This window comes from Chamaea fasciata, unplaced genomic scaffold (assembly GCF_029207755.1).
Source record: "Chamaea fasciata isolate MVZ Bird 193981 ecotype frontalis unplaced genomic scaffold, bChaFas1.0.hap1 SCAF_1, whole genome shotgun sequence".
Classification (NCBI taxonomy): Eukaryota; Metazoa; Chordata; class Aves; order Passeriformes; family Sylviidae; genus Chamaea; species Chamaea fasciata.
In genome coordinates, this window is record NW_027094086.1 from 121,580,884 (window position 1) to 121,604,649 (window position 23,766).

At 39.8% G+C, this 23,766-nt stretch overlaps 1 protein-coding gene across 1 annotated transcript in view; it reads left to right on the forward strand.

Annotated features, from left to right (window-relative positions):
- RAPGEF5 (Rap guanine nucleotide exchange factor 5) overlaps window positions 1-23,766 on the forward strand; it is a 160,088-nt gene that overhangs the window by 34,110 nt on the left and 102,212 nt on the right. The window contains exons 6-7 of the mRNA XM_066195927.1: window positions 4,082-4,148; window positions 11,053-11,101. Of these exons, the coding sequence (XP_066052024.1) occupies window positions 4,082-4,148; window positions 11,053-11,101 (116 nt within the window). The remainder of the gene's footprint in view (window positions 1-4,081; window positions 4,149-11,052; window positions 11,102-23,766) is intronic.

The following is a 23,766-nucleotide window of genomic DNA, read 5'->3' on the forward strand; positions in this document are numbered from 1 at the left end:
AAGTGACAAGAACCCCAACCTGGCTAGAGCATCAGGACTGAATATGATTTCTAAGCAGCTGACTCACATGGGAGAAAACCTTTGACTATTTTTGTAAATAGAAATTCTTGTCTTTCAGCCAACTCTGGTACTAAACAGTTTGTCTGTCCCTTAAATATCAGGGCATTTTTATCTTGATTTTGGTGAGACTTGGGATTTTTCTCATCATTGTAAATCAGACCATTTTCGTGGTTTGTGTCTACCTGTTCAAAGGATTTGAATCAAAAGGACAGAACAGATAGGTCATATTGATGTGTTAGTGAAGGATGCTGGGTAGGAAAATGGATTGAAGGCTTTTTAGGTTCAAGTTTACGGTCTGCTTTGCAGTTTTATTATTTCAGTGCAACTGTCATTTCCAGTGGAAGATGATCCCTGTCACATAAATTGAACAATTATTCATTAATGTACATTTCCAGCTCCTTCCTGCTCACATTATTCAAATTTGAGTTGAAGCTGGATTCCTTTTGGGAATATTGTCAAAGAAAAATTGTTTTCTGGAGCTTTTACCTGTCAGATTGTGAGGGTGCTTTTTGAAAAAGTCTGTGTTGTAGGAATTGAATTTTAAACAATGGTATACCCTCGAGGGAATGTGATATTAAAGCAGAAGGAGACTTTTCCAGGTTCAAAATTCCTCGTGCTTGATGCAAATAATAAACGGCTAAAACACAGTCAGAAAGGGAATAGGTATGATGAGATGTTTGTTAAAGTTGTCTAACCTGGTTAAATAAAGCCATAAACTCCTTTCCATGAGGAAAGAGGACAGTTCGAAAAACCTTTCCCTGTAGTGTTTGTCTTTTCTTGAATATATAAGCTGTTTTGCATACCATTAGAAGCATAGGATTTTTTTATAATTTAATAGTTTGGTACTGATTTTTCTTTGTCTTAACTTTTCTCACAATCTATACTGACTGCATTAACTCTATACCTACGTAGGAATAGAGAAAATCTTACTTCATTAAATAGATTCCCTGCTTTTGATGAGATCAGAAACAACTGCCTGCTTGTGCACCAGAAGAGAGCATTGGATATTTCCTGGTGGTCCCAGAGGCCAGATGACATCTGTCTCCTCTGCAGCTGTGGGCAGTAGCCGTGTGCATGCCTGGGCTGCTGGGTGCATCAGTGGGTCTCTGGAGTGCCATGGTTCTGCTGTCCCTGAAGGAGTCTGTCGACCTGAGTCTACAGGAAGCTCTGGGAGCTTCCTTCAGCAGCTATTCTGGAAACCCTGTTAAATAAACATAGCTCAGGTTTGACTTGTTGTACAGATTTTTGATGGATCTGTATTTGTTCCTAGTCAGTTTTTGTCGTATTATCAAATTACTGTAGGAAACTCTACAATAAAAATACTGATTTGAAGTCTGCGATGTACTTATGATTCTTGAATAAATGCTCCCTGTTGGCCTTGGTGGAAATTCCTTACATTCAACAGAACATTGGTGGGAATTCACCATGGAAAACTAGTCAGGACATAGCAGATTTTCAGCAGCTCATGCCAAGCTGAAGGCTAATGTGTCTATTCCACAGGATTCAGACCCTGTAAACGTTGTCAAATTAGATGGGACAAATGAAGAGGCTTCTTGGGGTCATTGAACACCCAGTGTTAATCACAGTCATTCTACTTGAGTAGGAAACAAGTGAATATTTCAATAGCCTGAGAACAAAAAATCTGAATTGAAAGCTGTGTCATAGACTCCCTTACAGCCTTGAGCAATCACTGAGCCTCTTATTCAATGCCTTCTGAATTATTCTCCAGTTTCTGCAATGGTGTTGTAACAGGTGTTTAATCCTTGTGTGCTTCTATTTCCTTCTTTGTAAATGGGAGTGTTTCTAACAATTCCCAGAACCATTGGTAGACTTCGAACATTTCAAGAATGCACTCAGTACCTGAGACTCTTGAAATGTATCCCATAATACTTTTAAAAATTATTGGAAGGTATGTTAGTAGAGGCTTTTTTCTAAATCTTACATTGCTTTTTATTTTCAGGAGTGCTTCACTATATTCTCTGTCTTCTGTCCTGAAACAATTTGCATTTTTTTTGATATCAGAAAATTAACCATTCTTAAAAGTAATTTGATTTTAATGCTAATAGCCAGGGTGGGATGTTGATTTAGTTACTGCCTTATGGAGTTCCTGGAAAGCTTTTGCTGAACACAAACAGGTCTCAGAAAACTGACAGAAAACTGACTTACCTGGCTTGCAGATCTAGGACAAGCATCCCTGCATCTCACTCTGCTTAGCAGTCTGTGCCCACAGATCACTGAACAGTAGAAGTACTGATTTGCCTGGTTTTCATAGCTCCTGTTTGGTGCCAGCCTTACTAGGTCCTAACTGTCCACTTTTGAAAAAATTAGGGTGATAAGTGTTGCTTTTGTCCATTGGCCTGGGTGTCATAATATACCCTTCCTCTCTGATCCTGAAGAGCTGATAATAAAAAAGAGTAATTTTTAGTGTATTCATGATTTCAGATGTATTTGATGCTCATATGCAGATGAATACTGGGAGTATTTTTAAGCAGTGATAAAGTATTTTAAACAGTATTTTTAAAAATTGATAAGGGCCCAAGAAGGAACTAGCTATGCTATGTGCTGTTCTGGGTTTATAGATTGCATCTATGGATATGTCTACTGAGCTGCTATCTTCTGCCTCCAATTTAGAAGAATCTGGTCCTAGCCTGGTTCTGAGACATCAGAAGAGAACAGATGTGTAGAGAAACATCTAAAGGGTTCAGTTATTTTAATCTCATTCAAAATTATAAAGAGAAAACCTGAATAAGTCAGTCTCTGTAAATGAAAATACATTCATTTATTTCTTTTGGGCTGCTTATAACACTTAAAATGTTAAATCACATTTTCTTTGAATAGGAAAGGCAGTTGATAATCTGAATTACCATTTTGATCTGAATTTGCTTGCTCCAAAATGAATGCATGTGTCATTCTGTGCTTTCTGACCTTAATTTTTTTATCAGGGAATAAAATTTCATGGGATGTAAGAACCACAATATACCAGCTGCATATTCCAGATGTGTTGCCAGCTCTCTCCCTAAGGACATCAAGGCAAATAAGCAATTAAATAATTTAGTCAAAGACAGAAGCTTCTGCTAATACCTGGGATTTATGTTTATTACAGCAGCTGCAGTTTTGTGTATCTGTTCAGCTTGCTGGCATGCTTCTTGAATACCATGAAAAGTAAAGATCTCAAGGGCATTTTATTTTACTTCTTCCCGTAGTTATGACCCTATCATATTGGTATAATGCTTCTGATTGTCAATAAAGCTTCTGAAAGGCTTACAGCTATTTTAGTGATGGGAATTAGACTTTTAAAGAAAAACACAGTCTTATCCTGTACTGTCCACATTTGTGTGGCTATTTCCACGTGGGCCAGACTTCTGGGACAGTTTCTAGGAGGGTTCTACCTTCACTGCCTCACTTTTGAAAAGACACATTAAAGTCTCTTTCTTGTGAGTTACTGTCAAGACAACCTAATAATGTTCTCAGCTGTTGCTTTAGTTTGGTTATTTATGGCTTCTTAAATGTATTATTTTCACTTTCAGTTATTTTTCCTGAATATCAAATTTCACGTGTCTCAAAATTATTTTGGTGTTGTCTGTTTTCATCTACGTGAAGTTGTATTCCATAGGTGTTGCTCCACACCTTAGCAAAGCTGGGTGGTGGGCAGATAGAAAACTCTTTGCTCTGTTCATAGAATATATTTTTAGCAAAGCAGAAGACGCAGTCAAATAAGCAACTCTGATCTAAAGGGTCCTGCATTCTCTAGTTCTTCATCATATTTTTTATAGCTGAAGAATTCTCTCACTGCTTCACGTTGGTTGAATCAAAAGAGTTCTTGACAGCCAGGGACAAAGGGTGTACTCTGTCGTTACTGACATAATTAATTATTGTCGTGCGGCAGTCCCCATTTTGATGTGGAATCTCAAAGGCCCTTTTACATTAGTGCCTGTGGCTACACAGTTCCTTACTTTCCAGGAATCAAAAGATGTTGAAACAGAATGAAAGAAATAATAAAATCTTATTTTTATTTTTTAAGGCCTGATCAAAAAATAGAAGATACAGCAGAAACCAATGCTGAAATTCTTGCTCGTCTCACTTCTGCGGTAAGGTCATTGCATCAAAGTTTGAACTGATCATGTTTGAAATATTGTCATGTTTTGGATCCTTTCAAATGAAAGAGTTTCTCTAAGTGAACAGATGTTTCTATATGAATACTTTTTTTTTTTAGTCTCTGGAAGGAGAGAGCTTTACTGAGGTCTTAGTGTACAATTCCAAAGCTATTAAAATCAACCCAAGCAAGGACTGCAGCAGACTACTCTTATAATAGATGCTATTCATGGCCCACAAGATACCAACTTGGAGGACCAAGGTGACTTTTGTGCCATGTGCTTTACACTCAGACCCTCTTGGTCAAGTGTACATCGTTGTGAGACAAAGGGAGAGAAAAGTCTTCAGGAGCCCTTGTGTAGATTATCATAAACTTCTGAGGAGACCCACCTGGGAAACCTGAGCTTCCCAACTATGTTTAGCCTCAGTAAAGTTCACCATAATAAACAATAGCTTATTCTGTCTGTGCTAGACTTCGGTGCATCTTGTTTCTCTTGTGAGATCACTGTTCTAAGAAGCAGACAGACAGGACTTCAGAAAGTTAAGTTAGACTGACTCAATTTAATGTAACTTGTACGATAGCACAGAGTGCACCTTCAGAAAATTAGCAAGCAATGCAACACTGGGAGGTCACCATCCCTGGAGGTATTTCAAAGATATGTGAATGTTGCACCTGGGGACATGGTTTGTTGTGGACTTGGCAGTGCTGGATTAACAGCTGGACTTGATGATCTTACAAGTCTTTTCCAACCCACATCATTCTATGATTCTATGATCGTGCTGCCACTTAGAAGGACTTTGACATTCTGGAGAGATGGGCCAACGGGAATTTCAGGAAAGTCAACAAAGGGTAATGCAATATCCTGCATTTGGGAGAAATAGCCTCATGATTCTATACAGACTGGGGATTGACCGAAAAGCAGCTTTACAGAAAAGGACCTGGGGGTCCTGGTAGACAACAGGTTGAACCAGAAACATGCCCTTGTGGCAAAGAAAGCATCTGCCTCCTGAGCTGCTTTAGTAAGAGCATTATCCTTAGGCTAAGGCAGGTGATCATCCCCCCTCCTCAGCACTGGTGTGCCAGATGTGGACTGTTGGGTCCAGTTCTGAACTCTCAGTACAAGAGATATGGATGTCCTGGAGTGTATGCGAATGACCATGGAGATGGTTGGGGAACAGAGTACTTGGCTTACAAGGAGAGTCTGACAGAAGTGGGAGTGGAGTTTGGAGAACAGAAGGCTATGGGCAGACCTTATTGATGTGTACAAATACCTGATGGACAGGCTCTAGCTGGGTATGATTTTCAGCAGAGGTTTGGATCAGATGGTCTCCAGAGGTGCTTTCCTACCTCTACCACTCTGTGACTGTGCAGTTCTGTGAACATCGCACCGAAGTCATGGTATCATCAAAACACAGAATTAGTGTCAGTTCTGGTTTTGGCATGGGAGAACGTACAGAGACAAAAATGAAGCAAGGTAAAGTTTTTATGAAAAAGGCATGAGGATAAGAGCTATTTTAAGAAAAATAAGTGAAGTGCTATCTTGAAATTGCTGAAAAAATGGAAGAAAAGGAGACTTTTTGCTGTCTTTTTTCATAATGTGTTTGAAAAGCCAGAGATTCTGTATATTCAACTTTATGCAAGAGTATTTTAAAATGTATGACATAAGCAAATGTTGTGTTTTAAATGTCTTTTTGTATTGTCTCAGTATTCGAATTCCTTGTTTTCTCTACTTTTTTTCTTAACTGAAAATAAAAGGTGAACTCAGAACCTCAATATCCTCCATGTTCCTTCCCATACAGAGCAAAAATAGAAAGCAGTGAAAAACTTTTTGCAAAGTTATATTTTTTCAAAAACTTGCAAAACACCAACTCTATAAAACATTGCCAGTATTCCTCAAAAGCTTTGTCTATCAAAAACAGAATAATGGGGGATTTTGCCAGCTAAAAAAAGAGACACACAACAAAACAAAGTGACCTTTTGAGTTTAAGACCTGAACCTAGCAGTTGCTGGATGCACTTGAGTAACATACATATCCTTAAACACCTAATTGACAGTGAGTTCAGAGTGTTTCACATCTGCAAGGCCAAACCTATGAACTACATCCTGAATCGTTTCAGCAGTAGGTCACACGGACAGGCTTTTCTTAAATGAACCATTTTTTTACTGTAGCTAACTAGCTAAAGAAAAATTAGACAATTCCATCTCCAGATGGCCTGAGACCCATCTATTGCCATGGTGATGTCAAGAATCTGGTCTTTTCTCCTGTGTTTTCTGATTTTCCACAGAACTTTGTAGTGCCTCTGTAATGATTTTCTAGTCTACCCCTTGGGAAAAGGCACAAGACCAGGGCAGAATCCTCCAAATTTTAACATCTGTATATGAACTTTTCCTGGCTTTATACCCCTAGAATATTGCTTTTCCTCCATACAGTAGATTGGGACCTAAAATACTCACTGCAACCTTATGGAAAGTCTTTTTTAGTCCCAGAAAAATTTGAAACCTCAGCTCACACCATTCAACAGAGGTCTGGACTATCCAGTATCTAGGTTCTCTTTTTTTTTTTTTTTTTTTTTTTTTTTTTTTTTTTTTTTTTTGGTAGCAGGAGCTGGAAACTGAAAGTGAAGTTATTAGCTATTACTGGAAATGTGTTCACACTGGCTTTTTGGCTCACTAAATGTTTATGTATTTTGTACAAATTAAACCATTCTTCTTTGAAGAATTTGTAATTAAAAATCCTGCTCATGATACGCTTCACACCAGTATCGTTCAAGTGTGAAAAAACCCCACAGAATCATCCCTACTTCCAGCCCAGCAATAAAGCATTTGAAGAATAGAGCTGGCTTTTTAATTGGAGATGCAAATCCTACCGCTGTCTCTTCCTCTTTTCTTTTTGATTTCATGGAACAAAACATTTTTTTCAGGTCAGAAGAAAGTTTCTGTGTCAGCTTTTTTTTTCAGGGGATTCCATTCCAAATTTTCAAATCTATACTGATTGTGAGGATCCAACCTAAACAACGTTGGAGGAATCAGTGTGCCTAAAATATAAATCCCTCTTTTAACCTATCACATTATGTGTTTATATCATAAGCTCCATTACATGAGGCACCAACAAAACCATCAAACTTGAATTCTAAAGGCAAGCACTGCAAAATGCCATCAGAAATACATTTACATCAGGTTATCTTTTTGGTCGTGAATTTTTAAAAAAATGCAGTGATTACTCATGGGTTTAAAAAAGCATTCCAGACCTGTCATACATCCCATGTCGTGTCCTGAAGAGCAGCTTCATGTTCAGTGTTTTGTGTGCTAAAAGCGGAACATGGTGGGGTAGCTAAGAGTGTTTCCACTGCAAAGCTTTTTTACCTTACCTTGTGATACAACAGAAGGTAATATCAGGATGTTAATGAGGTGTATCAGGAAAATAGTTTTCTGGTACTTTTAAGTCATGAGCCAATATTACTTTTATTTAGAGCCCATCAGACTATCATAACTTGAGATGCAAAAATGTGAACTAGACTCTTACTGTTATTCAAAACCTTGCTGTTTAGAGCCTTCTGCTGCAGCATGTCATTTTGAGGATCTGTAAGGATTGGCACTTTGTCTCTAGATTTGAAGTCCTGCTTGGCACAATGGCATCTAGAATACTGTCTCACAAAAACTACTATTGGCAGAAAAAAGAGAAAGGAAGAAAGTAGAGGTGGTATGTACTGTCTGCTAGATGCACAGTTATGTCCACTATGACAAAGTGATAAGATTTGTGTTAAAAGAAGAGCAGTAGTTGTCACTTATTTTTCAAAATTCTCTGTTCTTTGTAGACAAGATTCACCATATAAATGAGCCATTTGTACTTATCAAGCAGAATACCTGAGTATCTCTTTCTAGGCACACTCTTCTATATTGCAGAAAGAAAACTGATTGAGATGTGGTAACATGCCAACTACACACTCAAAATGTTCTCTTTCAGACTTTCATAATATTTCTGTAGATATTGTGTGGTGAACTGGCCTTTAAACTGAATCAGTTTTGACATCTGCAATGCTACTCATACTGTTTAGATAGTATTAGCTTTGTAGCAACAAGCTGTATGTATAAAACATTTTTTCAAAATTTAATATGTCAATATGGTAGGCATAGTTCTTGTTTATATATTTTATTTTGTGTCTGCATTATTATCTTCCATGTGATGTGCAACTATCGATTTTGTCAAACAGGCAGTAACTGAAATCCTATTAGGAAGAGGTATGATAATGGGCAGCATGTGTGCAGTGTGGAATGAGTGTTACACATGGATTTCCATTGGTGTAATGATGCAGAGGAATTGCATGTCCAGCAGAGATGTCAAGTGCATTTATGCTAAAATAGACAAAAGCATATAAATTATGAAATCTAGGGACACCAATCAAATCCAGAAGGATGCTCAACAGTATCAATTCTTTGTGCCTGCAGTGAATCCTGTAAGAGGGAGCTCAGGTTATCGTGATGGAACCCTTTGATGAAGGAACTTTTGTTTGCTGTTAACACCAGAGAAACATCTTTTCTTCCTGCTATATCTGAAGGGTTTTGCTCAAGTTAAATAAAAGATCAGCTGCATTCCTGGCCATCAGCAAACTATGAGATATTTAGCTTGACATAGACAAAATATAGAAACCCAGCCTTTTAATTACCTGTGATTCTAGCACTGTCTTTCAAACCTAAAAAGTGCCACCTTATGAGCAAAAGCAATACTGCAAACACAACTGCAGTGTCCCACAATGCTGCCTTTTTTTTCTGCCAAGGTGGATTTTTCTTTGCAGCCATGGAGAGATTTGAACATTTGATTGGGTTTAGTGATACATTCACAATTGTTTCAGGTTGTAGTGTCTCTTAAGGATAATCTTAGGATAATGTATTTATTACATGCTAAAAGATAAAGATTAGACATCAGTGAAATGCTTCTTGCTGTCAGTAACCTGTGGCAATAGACTAGAATTGAGGCATCGACAGGAGTACCTTCTTCTGACTTTAATGAAGGAAGAGGATCTAAGAAGTGTAGCCATCAAAAGTCATGGTGTTGTTATTCAGAAACAACTTGGGCTTTTATTGAAGATCCTGCTCTTCACTAGATAGCTTGTATGTTTTTTTATAATACTTGTGTATAGCAATTGCTGCAAGGAAGCATACGAGTTGTTTTTCCACAGAGTAACTGTTCGTTCCCATTTTACTTGGAGTTTATGCTTACATTATCCATGATTAATATTTCTCCAGACATGGGAATGAGTGTACAGGAAGGAAGGAAGGGAAGGTAATACTGCCAGCTTGCACAATTGTGCTGGAAACAGGATGACATTTAAGAAAACTGTGGCACTGCCTTCATATTTTCCTGCTTGGAGTGGCAGAAAACTCCGTCCCTCTCAGTGGGGCAGCATCAAGGAAGAGAAAAGATCCTTTTCCCTTGCAAGGACAGCAAAAAAATCTTTTTGGTCCTTTGCCACAGAGGAAAGCAGGATGCAAGCGGAGGAAGGATCTGGCCTCTGGTATGACTGCCTTCTGCCACATGCAGAGTGAACTGCTGGGTGGCTCCTGAGTATCTGATCAGTGGACGCTGGAGTTACCATAGTACTGAGATGCCCTGAGTGATTTTGTCTGTCTTTCTGCTCAGATCAGTATTATGCTAACTATTCTTCTTTCACATTTTCAAACTTCTCTTCAGAGTCATTAGAGTGGGATATCGACAGTTATTAGTAATTGCATTTCTTTGGGAATCCTTTGTGGGCTTTGTGCCTTATGACTGAACCACGGACCTTGAAATTTCATGTCTGGCAGAAACTGCATGTCAAACCGCCCACTGCAGAATAGCCTTGAGCCCTGCCTAGGTCTGTTAGACAAGATGGCTGGTATGCACTGCTGGAGACTTTGTACAGAGAGGTGAGACAATCCTTAGAAAAAGTAGTAATGTGCCATATTTATTTTTTTTTTAAATACTGAAGACAAGCTGTCTTGGGAAAATTAGGGAAATTGGAAGGAGCTGAGATCTTTAAAGGAATCTGAGAGGGCAGAGGAAGAGAAGAACTGACATGTATGTAGCAGAGTGCATTTGAGGTGCTGTAGGCCAAGTGCAAGCAGCTGCAGTGGGACAGATGATAGCAGTGAAGAAGTAGGAAACATGAGAATAATGTATAGAAAAATGATAGAAAAAGAAATGATATAAAAAGGAATAGACCTGTGGAGAGAAGTGGATGTAGAGCTGAGCTGGCTAAAGAGAGAATAGCTGGTCTGTGCAGAGGATATGAAGAATGCAGAGACAAGAGGATGAAGGAGAGAGCTGGTTAGCATGGCAGAGCTGTGTTACTATAAGCTAGTGAGGGAGCCTGTAAAACTGAAAATAGCCCTGACTTCTACAGTTTCATCTCAAATGAAATTTTGGTCCTGAAATTCTCAGCCATGATACTAGAAGAGATTTTTTACTCCTGGAAGACCCAGAAAGTGAAGGCCAATTATATGCATGAACCTTTGTCAAACCTCAGCATGGAGGACTTTCTTTTTCTGGAGTCACACAATAAATCCAGCATTACAGTGTGCTCATCAGAGGCAAAACAAATATGTAAAAAGGGAAGGGAGAAGATTCAAGTGTGTACTTGTGAAAGAGATATACTGTGCAAATAAATTACAGGTCAGGCTACTGAATTGCCCACTCCCTAAGGAATGTGTGGTATTTACATGAAATTAAAGTCACAGAATTCCCAGCTGAAAAGGAGATAGATTTGCTAGGAAAACTGACTGTAGTTTCAAAACCAGGCATAGTTCCACATGCAGTTGATTACTCCAAAGCATTGATAGCTCTTATCTTACCAGTATTGCATTTTGTTTTATTTGACTGTGCTAGGAACTATAACCATCCTTTTCTTTTTCTGATATTTCAGGTACAGAGAGAACTGGCTGCTGTCATTGCCTTGAAAGCAAGGAAGTCAGGTGAGTCAGACTGAATTTCAGAGGGGTTTTGTAATGCTGTTCCCTTTTGTCATTTCTTGAAGTATCTGAATTGTCACTGCTGTCTTTTTAATATGGGGAAGAAAAGATAGTGATGGAGAATCTGTGTATACAGCACAAAGCAATTACAGTTGAGCTTCTCTCCTTCCAGCTCATTACGTCTAATGACCTAACGAATAAAAGCAGCATTACAGTTAAACTTGGGTGTCTTCCTGGCCAAAATCACTATTTTCTCTAGGCTTGCACTTCATAAAAAAAGCTGATGTCTTTATTTGACTTATGTTTAAGACTAATAAGTTGGTCATTTTCCTTTTTTTTTTTTTTAATCATCTCATGGCATCATCTTTTCTGCCTTTTATTGGCCCAGCCAGGTGCTTTTCTTATTGCTAAAGCAAAAAGACAACTCCATGCATGAAGGCGTTCTTTCCTGACTGTACATCTCTATGGCTGGAGAGGCAAGCCTTTGATCAAGGCAGGAGAAGGGGAAAGGCAACCCCTGGAAGTCTCTGACAGTAAAAGCACTCACAGCAAATGCTGGTGCCACCGTGCAGAGGCACTGAAATATGCAGCCGTCTCAGCTCCATCAGGGTTTGGCAGCACAGATGCTTTGGAAGGTAGAGTCTGCATTGCTGAGCTGGAGTGGAAGCAAGGAAGCTGTCTTTTCCAGGCACTGCACAGGAACCAACAGAACCTGCTTGGCCAGACCTGACTCTTTACAGGGTTAACTCTTCGTGCAGTGTCTTCTGCACCAAGCTGAATGTATTTATAAAGTAAAACAGAGGTGGAGTGGCCTTAAATTATTAGTGTGTTCCCAAAGCCATTGAGGTCTTTGAGTGCATTTTCACTGAGAATCTCTTGCGATTTTCAGTGATTTTTCTAGAAATCAAAGTCACAGTTTTTGTACTTCTTGAGCTTTTTTCTGACTTGTTAATTGTGCTGCATCATAATATTTATCAGTCTGTCTGTGGCTTACAAGTACAGCACAAAATCTACTACACACTTGCACAACACACAGCGTGGTGTCGTAAACTGGAGACACCAAGAAGATGTGGCTGGTGTACCTGCAAATTTTTCCTTGTGAATATGTAAGTATTAAAAAAAAAATATATTCTAGGCATAACTTGATGCCATTTTTTCTGGAAATAGAAGTACCCCTAAGTTATACCCACACTCATCAATAAATGTAAATCTGTAGAAAGCAAATGTAAATCTGTAGAAAGCAAATGCAAATGTGAGTGTGAATTCAGACCTTCATTGCTTCTGTGTGGTAGCTTTGCTTCTGAAAGTGCTGTAGTAGTTTGTGATGGCAACACACCTCAGTTGCTTGCCCTTACCTGGTGTCACCCCAGTCCCATCTGACTTGTAATGGCTGAACATGGAAATGCTTCTGCTCTGGCTCAGTGCAGAAGAAAACAGGCTATTTTAAAGAGGGGCCCAAGGTAATCTTTTGTTTTGCTGTTAAATGGGATGAGCATGGTGCCATGTACTTTCACTTCTTGCTTATGGTGGTTTAAGAAATCTCTCTGCTTCTAAGAAGTTTGGTCAGCAAATATTACTACTGCTACTAGCTATAATTAAAAAAGAGTTGTAATTAACCTCTTATTTCCTTTTGCTGGATGGTTGTTCAAGTAGAAAATGGGATGGGCGTTGGATTAGGAATGAGGTGCAAGACATGAAAATCCAAAAGGAGAATATCTCTTGGTGTCTCCTTTTTACTGGTGTAATTGCAATCCTCAATGAACAAGTAGCAGTATTTCAGTTAAAAATCACAGCCTTAAAAAACCAAAGCTCCTTATAGAGCTTTGCAGTGCTGTCCATTAATGTAAATAATTGTTTATTATTAAACAATGCTACTACATTAATGTAAACACTTAAAAATCTGTTCAGATTTGAACAAAGATAACTCTTCAGTCAGTTTAACTAGTACATGCTTGTTGTTGAAGTTTGCATTTCTTTATGCCCCATCTTGGATGCCTGTAAAAAATAGGTGTATGATCAGACATAACTGTAAGATCTAATTTAAGTTAATGCCTTTAGTAAAGTAGGTGCAGAGTAAATTACGGTGGTTGGTCATGCTCCTTGATTTAATTGCTGGTGGTTAAATTCACAGTGTAGCAGTGACTGTGAGCAATCAAGCTATGGTGTGCTGTGCCTGGTGAAGTGAAGCACGTTTTCAGAGAAAGTACTTCTGGGGCTGTAAGCCACAGTATCTTTGGAAGATATTGTTCCTCTAATCCTCTCCAAGACTCCATATAATTCCAGGAAATAAGCCACCAAAAATGAGACAAAGAGTTTATTTTGGCTTGAAAAGAGTGGAACATGGCTTTTGGGACAGCTGCCCTGGGTAGCTTCCAGGCTGGTGTGAATGGTGTGGGAGTCTGTCTCATCCACCTTGGGATTCATGAGTGGGGAGGGCAGGCCATGGGCTTGGTCCTAACCTGCTGTCTGGAACCTGCCTGCAGAGGGTAATTGGTTCATTAACCAAAAGCTTTCCTAGAGATAAACAGCCTCCCTTCCCCCATTAAAAAAAAAAAAAAAGGCATTTTTGCCTGATGCAAGGACTGTATAATGTGTTTCTGAACTAGCTTAATTTCTGGATGTACATGAGACCCTTTGCAATGATTTAATTGTACTAGAAAAGCTGGCAATTTAAGTTTTTGCATTATTTGTCTAGAGATGCTGTAGTAATCACACTGTTAAGTTGCATGGAAAGCACTATACAAACACCTAAACACCACAGTTTCCTGTGCAAGAGGTGAAGAGGTTCCAAGTAGGAAAGTTTACTGTGTTTGGAGGCGGGGGGGAGGGGGTAAGTATTGCCTAATGAAACAGTTTGGTTTTGTTTAAATGGAGCTTGGGTTTGCTACCTAGTATATGTATGTGACAGGTAGTAATTGCAACTATTAGAGTTCTGACTGTGGCAGAGATTTCCACACTGTATCTGCTGGCAACAACTGAGGTAGAGACCTGAGCCTGCTGTGGGGTAGGGCACAGTATCAAGTTCTTGCTAGTACAGGATCTGACTTGATGGAGAATGTCTGCTTCCAGAAAATAAAAAGCCTGTAGGGTGTGGGGTAGAATGCCTTTCCCCAAGAGCTGTTCTTCTTTTACTGTGGTGTAGAAGAATAGGAGAAATTCATAAAACTGGCAGATGCTGAAAGAAAAATGAGGAATCTGAAAAATGAAAAACTTCTGTGCTGTGGGAAAAAAGCTCTGTTTTCATATTCCAGATGTGTACTGCAAGTATACCACTCTGATAACAAGGCATGTGCTGACAGAGACATGCTTGAGAGCCTTCATGCAGAGGGAGCTCAGCACTTTTAGTTTCTTTGCAAATAAAACTAAACCAGAATAAAACAAGTGTCTGTAATTCAGAAGTGTTGATGGACCTCGGTAACACTGTTGACTTGAAATCACATTTATATTTCATTAGAATAAAGCTCTTATGATAAAGGTGACCTAGGAGGGGGAAATGAGCTTGTGCACTTCTCTGTGGCTTATAAAAATGCATTGAAATTATTCTTGCCTAACCTTAGAAATAAATAGATTAAAGCTGTCTTCTGTGGTTTGGTAAATAGTCTTGGGGAAGCAAGTAACTGGAGCAGAAGGGAACTTTTTCTTTAATTGTAGGCATTTGGCATTAAATTGTTTGGTTTATTTATACCTTGCTGGCTTCTGATAGTTTCTGCTAATGTGCTGAAACGTAACATAAATGCAGCCCCCCCCCGTCTGAAGGTTTTCAAGGTTTGGCATTTATCTCAATAGCTTGTCATGGCTCATGACATGTTTCTTATGTGTTAGAGATGGTAGCTAAAACAAGGATAAAAAGCAGCAAATAGCCTAAGGCTGGAGGCTTTAGCTGGTGGCAAAGCTACACGGGTACATGTGAACTGATCAAAACCTGTCAGGTAGATGCTTTGTACTGGAGTTAATCCCATCCACAAACAAGATGCTTTGCATTTCTGTGCACAAACCCAGCTGCACCCCATGGCATCACCCAGCAAATCCCTTTATAGAAAAAGGAATTTCTATAACTTTATTTGTACGGAGGATCAATTGATAAGAGCATGGCTCTTGTCTCTGTGTTTATGAATACAGGGGCTAATTAAGATAATAGCTGACAGGGTACGGGTGAGGTAGGAAGATGGTGACTCAGCTTCTCCCTAGGCACTGCAGGAGCAGCGGCAGGTCTGTGGGTGCTTTGCCCTCCCACTGTGAAAGGCAGGGCAGCCACAAATGCCCTAGGATTTGTGTGAGTTTTTTCTCCCCCTAATTAATGATATTCAGATTTTCGCTATATAATTAGATACATTTTAGTTATGCCATTCTTAAATTGGCAAGCTCTGTTGATTTTTTAATATGTCATTCACATTTTATTTATAATAATGTGTAATAATTTATAATAATACGACTTTCGCAATGTATTAACTCCATATCTGAGATCTTCTGGATTGCCTCCACCCTATTCTTACAAATATGTATGCATAGCCACTCTTCCCCTTTTCTTTTGTATTGCTTCTGTCAGAACCTAACTGCCTATGTGATTTGCTTTGTATTTTTATTTTAGTGCAGACGATTCAATATGAAGCAGTCACTGGGGCTTGAGCTTTGCCGACATGAATGAAAAGCAAGCTGTGAACAGCTATTCCTTTTCCCAGCCACTGCACCACCTCTACAGCACTGCTGTCAGAGCTGATTGCGTGACTCGACTCAAACACACTCCAGGCAATGTCAGCCCGGTTAAACACATGAGAACAGTCAGGCTGGGTCAGGTTAAAAGTCCACCCAGCTACGCTCCTACCGTGAGTGATGAGTAGGGGATGCTTAGAGTAGAGAAACAGAGCAAGTACAGCCCTTCTGGTGTACATACTTAGCATCTACCTGCCTGTGATAGAGGGATTTTGCTGTACCCACACTGCTGTGGTAGGTAACCCTTGCTGGACCTTTTCTCCATTTATTTATCAAACTGCTTTTTAAGCCTGCTAATACTCCTGACCTTCATCATCTCTTATGGCAGCAAGTCTCACAATTCACATGTGTAGTATGTTAAAACATATTTTTTCTTTGTTTTTAATGCATTCCCCATGACCCTCACTCTGTTGTGATACAGCTCTTTGCTGACAGAGAGTGGTGAATAATCCATTCCCTATTTGTCATTATACTATTCAGGATTTTGTGCACATCTGTCATACCCCTGTGAGTTGTCTCATTTCCCGGCTGTACCACTAGTCATTCCTTGTACCAAATCTCTTCCATTAAATCTGATTATCTTTGCTACATCTATTATAATACTTTTGAGATGGGGCAGCCAGAGCAGCATACAGTATAGCAGCAACATGTGCTAGAGTTGACAGAAAGTGAGGGTGGCAGCTTCTTATCAGGGTGGAGAGGTGGAGGTGTGTGAGAAGGAGCCCACTAAGACACTTTTGGCAGCATTAAGCTGTTTTATCAGCTTAGTTAACTCAGGAAACTGCATCTTTATCTTTCAGCCCATTTCCTCAAGTAGTATATATCCTTGTGAGATTTCTCAGTAACTTTATTCTACAATAATTAGCAAAAGTTTTGTCATATGGTGCTATCTGAATATCCTGTGCTATGTTATTCATTTTATTCACTTGTCGAAGCGTTACATAGAAAATGAAAATTATTAGAAATTTTAGTTAGATTTGCGTACACATAAAGTGTGTACACGTATGCAAAATGACGTTACAAATACATGATCAAAGGTCATTCAAGAATGGACTAGTTCAGCATTGTGTGTAAATTTCAAACATGTTAAGTACTATTGAATTACATGTTTCATAAACAACCAGGTATTCAATATCTTTGGAATAAAATGTTCACAGTTTGTTACCACTTATGCCACTGAAAAAGAACATAATGAGGCATGAAAATACTTGGTCCTATTTACAGAGTAAAGTGACAGTCACGTGCCAGAGAGGTGTGCATTTTCCCTTGTGAAAAGATTGAGAAAGTTTGAAGGGTGGGAAAAGGATAAATCAATAGGATCTTACTGCTTTTCTGTTGTCTTCAAATCCTTTCAATAGGTTTGCTTACTTAAGTAATATCTCATTTCACTACAACTTCCAGTTCCTCCAAGCACCTAGTTGTTTAAAGCAAGGGCTGAAATTGGTAAACTGTGTGGAATGAGAGTTCTTCTGCAAATTCTGCTGCAAATGATGCTTACAGGATTCATCCTGGAGAAATGGCCACTTAAAGTGAAGGCACAGGACTGTTGTGCTTCTGTTAGGTCATGGTGATTGTATCTTTACTTTTCCCCTGCGAAATGAAATGTGATTCAAAATAAAAGCTTCACCTGAAAACACAGCTAGCAATATTTTAAAAGTTACACTGTACTTTAGGGTCTTTTTTTAAGGTTTGTGATTTCAGGTCTTGAAGTAAGGGAGGTGATCTTGGTTTGTTCAGCCTAGAGAGGAGGAGACTGAGGGAGACCTCATGGTGGTCCCTCATGAGGGGAAGCAGAGGGGTAGCACTGATCTCTTCACTCTCGTGACTGGTGACAGGACTCAAGGAAATTGCATGAAGCTGAGTAGGGGGAGGTTTAGTTTGGATATCAGGAAAAGGTTCTTCATTCAGAAGGTGCTTGAACACTGGAACAGGCTCCCCAGGGAAGTGGTCACAGCACCAGGTCTTTCTGAGTTCAAGAAGCTTTGGGGCAATGCTCTCAGGCACATGGTGTGATTCGTGGAGTGTCCTGCTCAGGGATAATCCTGATGGGTCCCTTCTAACTCAGCATAATTTATGATTCTATGATTCTAATCCTGCTTGCTTCTTTAAGCAATCTTTTTAAAACATTTTGTGCCCTTTTGAAGGGAATCCCTACCCCTAGGGACCAATGGGGGTTACAATGACGTATTGCATCACATGAGAGTCTTCCTTTATTCTTGAGATCAAGCACACGCAGAAAATGACAGCATTTCAAAAGAGCAGGATCAGACCCCTTCTAGCCCTGGGGAATGATGCTTATTTGTGCCCACCCTGGGTGATGCTGGGGGTGGGAAATGTCCTGGACAACATCAGTGAAAGTACTACACAGTAACACTTACCAGCTGTTGTGCATTCAACAGCTGATATAAAGCAGAATGGACTCAGACTTGGAAAAAGAAGGAAAAGAGCTTTCTGCTGGGAATTGTGGTGAGAGGGATTTTGGCAGTTTATGATTTTGTTTTTGCAGTTGTTGTGGAACCTTGAGGATAGTTCTTTCTGTGTGATCTAAGGTACTCGCACAGAAGAAGTCAGCAATGCAGAGTAGCTGTGTAGGGGAAAGGTATTTTGCACAAATGCAAAGAGAGCACAGTGAGGTCAGAAAGACAGCAGTTGTGCAAAAAACAACCCCCAGGTGAATGTTTTGTTTACTGGGGCTTTGGGAGAGGCATTTACAATGAGTTCACAGAATTTATTTATTCAGGGTCCTCTTTGTTTCCTGCTCCTTTCCTGGCCATGCCTGGGGGATGTTTCCATGGAATGGAGAGCAGTGTTTCACTTTGCACCAGCCTGCTCAGCAACGGTCCATACCTCCTTGTTTGATCTCTTCCCAGCAACCATTCTCTGATCATGTAAAGGGCTTTTTCTTCTCCATCCTTACATCATCTCTTTTCAGACAACACTGTTACAGGTACATTCACTACCACGTGATTTTTTTTAAAAATTTTAAATATGGACATGAGAACAAACATCTACAATGACTGGATAAAATTTAAAACTTTCTGCATGCAAGCATCAAATGGTTCCCCTTGAGCTGCGATTGGTACAAAATCCCTTGCTTTTGTCTGTTCCTGTAGTAATCCTACAGCGTTTTCATATAATTGTTCACACTTTTTTCTCCTTGATAAAAAATATGACTTCATATATTCACAAAGTGAGTATAAAATGTGGCTTTATCTTTTCCATGCATCATAAAGGGCCAGACACTGAAAACCAAATCTTCTCTGGCCACATGAATCAGCAGTAATTGTTTATCCATTGAAAATGCCTGTCTCGTTTAGCCAGAGGTGTTTTACAAATTTTGTTGTTCTAATACACCAATACCTTGCATGAAATATGGACCTTTAAAGCCAGATAAAAGATTTTGGTTCTTATGAATAAAATAAACAGAAGTTCCTAACAAAAATAGTTGTACAATAATGTGATATGACCATTATCTGACTGAGCTGGGAAATATTGGTGGCTTTGCTTGGTACATTCGTTTTTTAATTTATAATGGCTGTATAATGTAGGCAGACCTGAGCCTCATATAAGCTAAAGTTTTTCCTTCCTGTGGTCATTTAGAAGCAGTGGGAAGGAATGGCGCCTTAGTGGTGATCAGCAAGACCAAATCTGCATCTCCCAGCCTCCTTTCTTACCACAGTGGCTTTGCTCTGTTTAGATTGCAGATACCTACCCTTGCTGTTATCTGTTCCTTTTGATAAACTCTGCAATGAGAGGAAATGCTCTTGCATAATTTTCTGGAGTCCTGTTTCCTATCTGAGATTTGAGAAATGACTTGTAGCACTAGGACCCTTGGGAACTTCTTTTTCTGTGTGGAAACTAATCAGAATAATGAATACCCTCTGTGCAAATTCAATATTAGTTCTACATCTAAGGTCGAGCAGAAGTTAATGACCATTTTTTACGTGCAGAAGTCAGTTATGAGACCAACATTACATTTCACACTTTTGTAATTGTGAAATAAAATGCTGGAGTAATTTATGTTAAATCTATTTAAACTACAAAGCATAAATATCATAGCATCCCAGATTAGGGTTTGAGAGTAAATGGTATCATTGTCACTAGTGCAATAGTTCATTCACCAATTTACAAGTGCCTTTATTCCATCTTGTGCTTGCTGTGCTTTTTACATACAGAGGTGCTGAACAATGCTGTAAGCAGGAGTCTGCCTCTAATAATTTTTGCATTTTCTTTGTTTCTTTAATTAGCTGATTTACTCAGCTGATTGCACAGCTGTCTGGGCAACACCCCCCCAGGGGTCTGCCAACTGTTTCAGAGATATGTAATGTACTCAGTGAAGGGAAATCTGTATGATAATTTGCATGTGTATATGCAGAAATAGTGGGAAGGAATAAGAAAGCTCAAAGGCAATTTTTGTATTGCTAATAAAAGGCAACATGTTAAGGATGAGCTTAAAAAGCTTTCTCTTTTCAGTAATTTCTCAGAAAAGATTACTCTTTCATGGTAAATAAGGAACGAATTCTCAGTTGGAAGGTTTTGTTCTTGGGATTATTGCTCTCTTACAAGCTGCTTTTGGGGATTTCAGAGATACTCAGTGCTTGTTAGTTTTCTCTTTTAGTTTGGAAACAGAACTTGGAAAATGCAGGAACATGCATGAGGATGTGGTCTGGTCTAAAATGGTCCCCAAATCCGAGGTTTGCAAAGCATTTACTGGCTGCTCGTCTTCTTTTCCATTGCTCAGCACTAGTGCTCTATGTAGCCTAGAGGATGTGGCTTTTAGTTTCCCCAGTGGTGTCAGTATGAGCTATTCATTTTTTTCCACTCTGATAAATTAATAAGCATCAGCAAACATTATAACACTGTCAAACAGCTCAGAGCTGCCATAGTAACCAGCCTCTCTAGAGCTCACTGTATACCCTCCACAAAGAACAACAAGGGATATTGCAAGTTCCATTGTTCAAAATAACAGTAAAGTTTTCAAAAATAATGAAATTAGCTTAGTTATGTGATTAAAAAAAAATGGAGGTTTGTGGGGTTTTTTAAAGCTTCACACCAGCAACTTTCATTGGGAAAAAAAACCACAAAAAAACAGTAATACCAACCAAAAAAAAAAAAAAAAGCTAGAAGTTGTGAGCTTCTCAGCAGCTGACAATAAATCAAATAGTGCAGGCTGCTGGCAATTCTGGAGCCTCCCCCCTGGGAATATTCTTGCAGATTCCTGAGGTCTTGTTGCTTTGACAGGGACAAAAAATCTCCCACAACTAGCTATAACCATCCAGCTGGGGAGAGCCAGTGAAAGTCTTGGCTTGTCAAATAAAAGAAGTTCTTGTGTTCAGAAGTTTGTCTTTAACTCTTCCAAGGTGGGAATGTGTCTCCTATCAGTAGAGAGCGTGTAGGTGCCTTTTACTTACTGGCTAGATAAAGGAGATTCATGTATGAATTGTGATCAGAGTACTGAAAAGACTGAAATCGTACAAAGGGCAGACTAGTTTGATGTTCTAGGATGTTAACAGGTTAAAGAACAACACTAAACAAATCAATGTCCACATTTGAAATGAAGGAGCATCTCTGAGTATATAAGCAATGTAGCCTTAGGGGTGACCAAGCTTTGAGTGGCAAGCAGAGCTACCTCTGGAGCAGCTGTGGGGACAGGGATGTCCCCATGCAGCCTGTGCAGCTCCAGGTGAGCCTGGCAGTGTTTGTGCGGCTGGAATCTCCCGCCTCGGCTGCTACTGAGGCCGTGCCTGGGACAGTCTAGGGCAGTGCAGAGGCACATCTGCTGAAGGTGGTTTATGGGCTCTTGTCCTCAAAAGTCAGGTGGTCCTGGCCCCAAAGATGGATTTCACAGCAAGCTCAAGGGTTGCAGCTGGAGTTCTGTGGCACAAGGAGTCTGGCAGCAGCGTGCCCTTGAGGAGTGTCCTGTCCTCATGCCTGTTGCCTGGGTGCTCCGTTCTCAGCCAGGTCATCAAACCCAGCCAGGTTAGTAGTAATCCTTTGCCAGTCCACAAATCCCAAATGCCTTATGGTAGCACAGAGGGGGAACAGTCAGTAGAGGGGCTGTGGAACAGCCGGCAGTGATGGGGAAGCAGCACTACAGACCTTCTCTTGCCTATGGAAGGATCTGCCAAGGTTACCCACAGGGCAGTGCCTTCATGACACACTCTTCTTTATGCCACAAACTTGAAGGTAAATTAATTACATTTGATGAGTAAGATTTTTAAAAGTCATCTAATATTACAAGCACATTATTTCATTTTAATGCTTAGTCTTGTTTAGTATAGCAGGATCATTTGCCCAGCTGAAAGTGGGAAGGACATTTAAAAAAATCCAGGAACTGGCTTCCTGGAATGGCCATGTGGGTGCCACCCAGAGCGAGCTGCTTACAGATGGGTAGATGTCCTTGCCTGTTGTTCAGCAGCAAAATGGTTAACTGTGAGGACAGTCCTTTCTTAAGCATTTAAATAATTAGCTTTCACAGTTAACACCCTATTAAGCCAAACGGAGGAAGTTCACACCTCTCCTGGTGTTATTGTTCCAGTCTGGCTGGCTGCAGCGGCAGAATGACGATAGTGCCTTGGTTTGTGTTGAAAGGTTATCTTTGCAGCCAGAAGGGGTAGAAAGAAGAAATTTCATTTATAGAAAAGGAAGAAAGCACAATAAAGCAAAGCCTCTGGGAAGATTACAACGCTGTGGGTTCCAGGAGTTGCTTTATGAGTGGATTTTTTTAAACTGTCCATCTCACTTTCAGTTGGACAAATGATTCTGCTGTACTGAACAAGGCTAAGCATTAAAATGAAATAATGTGCTTGTAATATTAGGTGACTTTTAAAAATCTTACTCATCAAATGTAATTAATTAACCTTCAAGTTTGTGGCATAAAGAAGAGAGTGTCATGAAGGCACTGCCCTGTGGGTAACCTTGGCAGGTTCTCCCATAGGCAAGGGAAGGTCTGCAGTGCTGCTGGTGTCTGTTGTTACCCTCACTGGATGCCAGCCTGTCTAGCTAAGGTGAGCCCTTTAGCGTGTGTGTTGTGCTCCTTGCTGCTGGAAAGACAAATCCCTTTCAAAGCCTTGAATCTCCGCTGAACTCTGTGGCACAGCTGTAGAAGAAGGGGGGGAGCATGGCTGGTTGGTTCCAGTGTGAGCAGTGGTTACGTTCCCTTTCCTTTCACACCCCCATGTGATGGCTGATTCTGCTGTAGGAGCAGGTCCAAAAGGATTTATTTTGGTTTCTTCTTTCTTCATAATTTTTTCTGCTGATTTATCTGAAATGGAGTTACTAAAGGACAAACCTGTCCCCCGCAAGAGTTCTCTGTGCTAACATTAGTTTACAGAGGAATCTACTAACAAAATCTCAGCTCTGCTCTGTGGAGGCACAAGCAGCTCAGATCAGATGATGGCCCTTGTGAACCTTAAGTGACCATAAAACATCAAAATCCTGAATTCCCTAGACCAATTTGCAAATGGACATATTTGAACTGCACATTAGCCAGCTAATGCTCCTTTTCTCCAAAGGAGAAATGCAGGTAGAAAGGGGAATTGGTCACTCTACATTTGTTTGTATTTTTTCCTGTCTCATGTCTCAAGCCTGAACCCAAACATAACATTAAACAGATACGTATGGATGAAGGTAAATTACTTTTGCCCTTCCCTGTTATAGCTGCTTTGTAAAACATGCTGGGATATTTGTATCAGGGAGCAAAGCTGGATTTATGATAGTGGAGAAGGAAACATTTGGCTCAGCTCCAAAGTTCACAACTTTTTTTGTTTGTACAGTTCCAGAATCAGCATTTGCCTGGGAAATACTTTCCCACCCCACCCTAAGCTTCCGCTTGCTTTTCCTATGGTTGAATTTGCAATGTCAAATTTTTTTATCAAACAATAAATAGCCAGCTAACAGTAAGAAGGAAATTATCCTTGAATTCTTATATTTTGTGACAGAACTTGTATTGCATGCAC